Consider the following 6,000-nt stretch of genomic DNA (forward strand, 5'->3'; position numbering starts at 1 on the left):
TTGGTGGGGTTCTGGGGGTTGGTTAGGAGTCTTTTCCTCCCCCAAAACACCCCCAACAGCCCTCTAAACAACTGGTGGGGTTTTGTGGGTTGGTTGAGGTTCTTTTCCTCACCCAAACCATCCCCCAAAAAGCACATTTCGGCTGTTAAAATCCTCCCGGCTTTGCCTCTGCTGGAGCCAGTTCAGGGAGAGGTCTGGGCAGGTGAGGGGGCCAGGGAGGCACAAGCCCATGGCTACACCTGAGGATGGTCTCCCCTACAGAAGCTGTTTTTTCCTTCCCCAAAACACCCCCAAAAGGCACATTTTGGCTATTAAAATCCTCCTGGCTTTGCCTTTGCTGGAGCCAATTCAGGGAGAGGTCCAGGCAGGTGAGGAGGCCAGGGAATATAACAAAACCCAGGAATTATTATTTTCCATTCTACTCTCGTCATTTATTTCACTGCCCTCTAAGTTGGTGGGGTTCTAGTGGTTGGTTTGGGGTTCTTGTCCTCCCCCAAAACATCCCCAAAACCACATTTTGGCTGTTAAAATCCTGCTGGCTTTGCCTCTGCTGGAGCCAATTCAGGGAGAGGTCTGGGCAGATGAGGGGGTCAGGGAGGCACAAGCCCATAGCTGAGGATATGAGGATACACCTGAGGATGAGGATGGTCTCCCCTACAGGGACTGTTTTATTCCTCCCCCAAAACACCCTCAAAAAACACATTTTGTTTGTTAAAATCCTCCTGGCTTTGCCTTTGCTGGAGTAATTCAGGGAGAGGTCTGGGTGAGGGGGCCAGGGAGGCACAAGCTCATGGCTACACCTGAGGATGGTCTCCTCTACAGAGAGCAGAGCCCATAAATTCCAAAGGAAATGGAAGAGAAAAGGAAATCCAAAGGAAAGAAAAGAAAAAAGGAAATCGGAAGGAAAGGGAAGGAAAAAGGAAATCCGAAGGGAAATGGAAGGAAAAAGGAAATCCGAAGGGAAATGGAAGGAAAAAGGAAATCCGAAGGGAAATGGAAGCGCAGACCCCACGGATGTGCCGAGGGAGAGCTCGGCTGCGAGGAGCTGCAAAGTCGGATCGCTGCGCTGTGCAGGCAGCAGCGCTGGTGCTGAACATCACAGAGATGCTCACCGCAGCAGGATCCCTCCTCCAAAGGCAGGACAGAGCCTCGCCCGCACATCCCCGCACCTCCAGCGCCCGGAGCAGCCCCGGCAGCCCCGCAGAGGGTGCGGGACCCGGGCGGAGAGGGATGCTGGCATCCTCTGCTGGGTGCCATGAGGAGGTGACTGCCCTCTGGTGATTTACCAGCGGAAAGTTAAATAAAATCACCCAAAAAAAGGACTCGGAGCATCTCCGGTACACGGGAAACAGATTGGAAACAGATCCACCCGCCTGTGCGCATCGGCCGGAGGCACCCGGGGGAGAGACCGAGCCCCCCTGAGTCTGTCCCGGGACAGCCCGAGCGGTGTCCGGGCCCGGAGGCGGCCCCGGCCCCGCGGGATGCCCGCGGCTGCTGCCCCGCACAGCGCGGAGCGCTCCGAGCGCGGAGCCGCAGCCTGCGGGGATGGGATGCGCCCCAAGAGCCGAACGGCCGCGACCACCCCGGAACCACGGCCAGGACCACCCTGGGACCACGGCCGCGACCACCCCGAGACCACGACCGGGACCACCCAGAGACCATCCCGGAATCACGGCCGGGACCACCCCGAGACCGCGGCCGGGATCATCCCAGGACCATCCCGGAATCACGACTGGGATCACACCGAGAGCACGACCAAGATCACCCAGAGACCATCCCGGAATAACAGCCGGGACCACGGCCACGATCACCCCGAGACCACCCCGGCACCACGGCCAGGACCCCTGGCGCCGTCGCCCACGGTGCCCAGGGCGGTGCGGGTGTTTCTCCGGGAGATGGGATGTGGATGCTCCTCGCACAGGGAGGATGCGGGTGTTTCTCCCAGCGCTAGGATAGCGGATGTTTTTCCCAGCGCTGGGATGTGGAATTTCTCCCGGCACTGTAATGCGGGATTTCTCCCGGAGCTGGGATGCGGGTTGTGCTCCCGGCGCTGGGACAGCGGATGTTTTTCCCGGCGGGTCCCCGCCATCCCCCGCATCGCGCATCTCCCGCTCCGCCATCCCCGCCCCGCAGCAACCGGTGGGACCCGCGCGCCCCAGAGCCGCTCCGAGGAGGGCAGAGCGAGCCCCGCTTACCTCGCAGCGCGGCCGTCCAGCTGCACAGCCCCAGCAGCAGCAGCAGCAGCAGCAGCAGCAGCCACCGGTGCAGGCGCGGGGCTCCTCCGCCCATGCTGAGCCCGCAGCGCCGGGGATGGAACCGGGAACAGAGCCCGGGATGCGGAGCCCGGGGATGGCGAACTGAGATGCGGAGCACCGGGATATGAAGCCACGGGATGCGGAGTCGGGGATGGAGCTGCGGGATGCGGAGCCAAGGATGGAACACCGGGATACGGATCCCCGGAATTCAGAACCGGGGATGGAGCCGCGGGATGCGGAGTCCCGGGATGCGGAGCTGGGGATGGAGCTGCCGGATGCTGAGCCCCGGGATGTGGAGCACTGGGATGCAGAGCCTCGGGATATGAAGCCGCGGGATGCGGAGTCGCTGGAGCTGCGGGATGCGGAGCCCCGGGATGCCAAGCCGGGGATGGATCTGCGGGATGTGGATCCCCAGGATGCGGAGCGAAGGATGGAGCACCGGGATGCGGAGCCCCGGGATGCGGAGCCCAGGGATGCGGAGCCGGGGATGCGGAGCCGAGTTCCAGCCGGAGGATCAGCCGTGGTTTCGGGCGGTTTCGGGGGGTTTTTCCCGCTCCTCTCCCCCGCTCGGTCTCGCTGTTCGGCTCCCGGCGTTGCGGGCTCCGCTCCCCGCTCCGGCCGCCGCCGACTCCGGGGCCGCGGCGCGCGCCCGCATCGCTAATGAGCCGCCCCTCCCCCCGCAGCCAATTAGGGGCGCGAGGGGCGGGGCCTGCCGGCGGCGCGCGCGCAGGTGCGGGATGGGGGGGGATGGGGACAGGAGACATCACCCCCCCCCCAAACACCGCCCCCGGCCCTTCCCCCACAAAGTGCGGCGGGGGAGGGGCACCCAGGTGAGCTGGGACACGCCCAGGTGTGCGGGGACACGCCCAGGTGAGGTGTGACATGCCCAGATGTGCAGGATGGGGACACACCCAGATGTGCTGGGACACACCCAGATGCGCGGGATGGGGGCACCACCAAGTGTGCGGTGAGTACACGCTCAGGTGTGTTGGGTAGGGACACGTCCACGTGTGCGGGATGGGGACACGCCCAGGTGTGAGGTGGGGACACACACAGGTGTGCGGGATGGGGACACGCCCAGGTGTGAGGTGGGGACACACACAGGAGTGCAAGATGCGCATAGGCCCAGGTGTGCAGGATGTGGACACGCCCAGGTGAGCTGGGTAGGGACACGCCCAGGTGCGAGGGGACACGCCCAGGTGTGCGGGATGGGGACACACCCAGATGTGCTGGGACACACCCAGATGTGCGGGATGGGGACATGCCCAGGTGAGCTGGAACACACCCAGGTGTGTGGTGGGGACACGCCCAGGGTCCGCCCCACATTGTCCCCTCACCTGGGGGTGTGGGACCCGCCAGCCCCACCCTGGGAGAGCCGATGGAAACAGCCCTGAGGTCCACACGCAGCCCCGAGGCCACGCTGTGCCACCAGAGCTGTGCCACCAATCTTGTGACACCAAGCTGTGACACCAAGCGTGTCCCCGCACCCTCCCTGCCCTTCTCCACCCTTTAACCTCCCACATTTGCACCCAAACCCCTCAAATCCCATCCCCGTGCCCAGCAACAGGATGAAAACCCCCCCGAGCCCACCTGTCCATTCTGGGCTGTTGCTATCAATATTGCAGCGGGCTGTGATCTAAAATTCCGTTTCTTGCCCGCAGCAGCAGCAGCAGCATTCCCCTTCCCCAGCTAATTGCACATCGATATTTTTATCACACACCTGATCAGGACACACCTCGAGGGTCCCAGGCCAGGAACTCCTGGCTGTGCCCCAGTGGAGCCGCCACGGCTGCTGTGCTCTGGATAAATCCAGGCGCGGTTGATCTGCTCTGGATAAATCCCACCAGGGAGAGGTTGGGAAGCAGGGGCAGCACCTGGAGGAGAGGGCACGGCTGGATTAGGAATTGTAGTTGTGAAGAACAGCAGCTCTGCCAGGCTCTGCCCTTGGATCCAGCCAGCATGCAGGATTTGGGCAATTTGTGGTGTTTTCTTTCCAGAGGGGGAGAGGAAAGGGGCAAAGCCACGGGGAATCTGGTGTGTCAGAGCCACAAACCCTGCAGAAATGGGGCAGGAGAAGGCACAAAGTGGGATTTGGTGCTCAGGAGTGGAGATTCCCTCAGCACAGGGTAGGAACAGCCAGCTCTGTTTGCATCGGGGTGCCTGCAGGGAATTCTGGCTGGGGAACAGGAGCATGGTGGAATTCCTGGCCAGGGCGTTGCAGTTTTGCATCCATTCCCCTTTTAGTTTGGAAATCAACTCCATTTCCATCACCTTCTTGGAAAATAACTCCATTTCCATCAGGGTCCAGCCCAGAGCAAAGCTCAGGGCTCATGCCTCTTTTGGAAATAAACTCCATTTCCACTCCACTTTTGGAAATTCCATTTCCATTCTCTCTTTTGGAAATCAACTCCATTTCCATCAGCCTTTTGGAAATAAACTTCGTTTCCATTGGGGTCCAGAGCAGAGCTCAGGGCTCATCCCCCTTTTGGAAAGAAACTCAATTTCCACTTCCCTTTTGGAAACCAGCTCCATTTCCATCCCCCTTTTGGAAATGGACTCCATTTCCACCCTATTTTGGAAACCAACTCCATTTCCATTCCCTGTTGGAAATAAATTTCATTTCCATCCCTCTTTTGGAAATCAACTCAATTTCTGTCCCCTTTTGGGAATCAACTTCATTTCCATCAGGTGTTGAGTAGGGCTTAGGGCTCATCCCCTTTATTTTGGAAATCAACTCCATTTCCACCCCCTTTTGGAAATCAACTTTATTTCCATTGGGGTCCAGAGCTCAGGGTTCACCCCATTTTGGAAAGCAACTCCATTTCCATCCCTTTCTGGAAATAAAGTCCATTTCCACTTCCCTTTTGGAAATAAACTTCATTTCCATGGGGGCCCAGGGCAGAGCTCAGGGCTCACCCCCCTTTCGAAAACCAACTCCATTTACATTCCACTTTTGGAAATAAATTCCATTTCCATCCCCGTTTTGGAAATCAACTCCATTTCCACTTCCTTTTTGGAATCCAACTCCATTTCCACTTCCCTTTTGGAAATCAACTCCATTTCCATCAGGTGTTGAGCAGAGCTCGGGGCTCATCCCCTTTCTTTTGGAAATCAACTCCATTTCCACCCCATTCTGGAAATAAACTTCATTTCCATTGGGGCCCAAAGTATAGCTCAGGGCTCATCCCCCTTTTGGAAATAAACTCAATTTCCACCCCCTTTTGGAAACCAACTCCATTTCCATCCTCCTTTTAGAAATCAACACCATTTTCACCCCTCTTTGGAAATAAACTCCATTTCTATTGGGGTCCAGAGGCTCAGGGCTCATCCCCATCCGTGCCCTCATCTGCCCTGATCTCACCCCATCCCAGCCTCCCCAGCCCCAAACCCCACTCATTTTTCCACTTTTGGGGGGCTCAGCCAGCCCAAAACGTTCTGCAATCCCTGCTGGAAGAGGCTGTGGGGATGCGGCAGGGTTGGTGCCTTATCCTGAAGAGCAGAGCTCAGCACCTGCCTTGGCGCTGCCTGCAGGAGGAAACAAATAATTAAAAGCAAAAGGAATTTGTAAACAGAATTTTAAGAGAGAGGGAAAGGGGGAAAAAATCAATATCCGAGCACATCACATCAGAAGATTCCTTATTCCCTCGCCAACGTGCGTTTGCCAGGCTCCAGCTCACAAAGGCAGGGAGCAAATTTATGAAAAATACATTTTCTTCAACAGCCTTTTAGGTAATTTCTCTCTGTG

The 6,000-nt window shown here is 58.2% G+C and overlaps 1 protein-coding gene across 4 annotated transcripts in view; it reads right to left on the bottom strand.

Annotated features, from left to right (window-relative positions):
• The window catches only part of UNC5D (unc-5 netrin receptor D), a 160,404-nt gene extending 157,912 nt beyond the window's left edge, over nucleotides 1-2,492 (bottom strand). For all 4 annotated transcript variants that reach the window (XR_008484214.1, XR_008484213.1, XM_054294377.1 and 1 more), the window contains exon 1: nucleotides 2,196-2,492. Coding sequence is in view for 2 of the 4 variants with exons in the window: in XM_054294377.1 (XP_054150352.1) it covers nucleotides 2,196-2,289 (94 nt within the window). In the remaining 2 variants the exon portion in view is untranslated. The remainder of the gene's footprint in view (nucleotides 1-2,195) is intronic.
• Nucleotides 2,493-6,000: the final 3,508 nt, after the last annotated feature.

This window comes from Melozone crissalis, unplaced genomic scaffold (assembly GCF_028551555.1).
Source record: "Melozone crissalis strain CALT ecotype California unplaced genomic scaffold, PUWL_Pcris_2 ptg000247l_1, whole genome shotgun sequence".
In the NCBI taxonomy this organism is placed as follows: domain Eukaryota; kingdom Metazoa; phylum Chordata; class Aves; order Passeriformes; family Passerellidae; genus Melozone; species Melozone crissalis.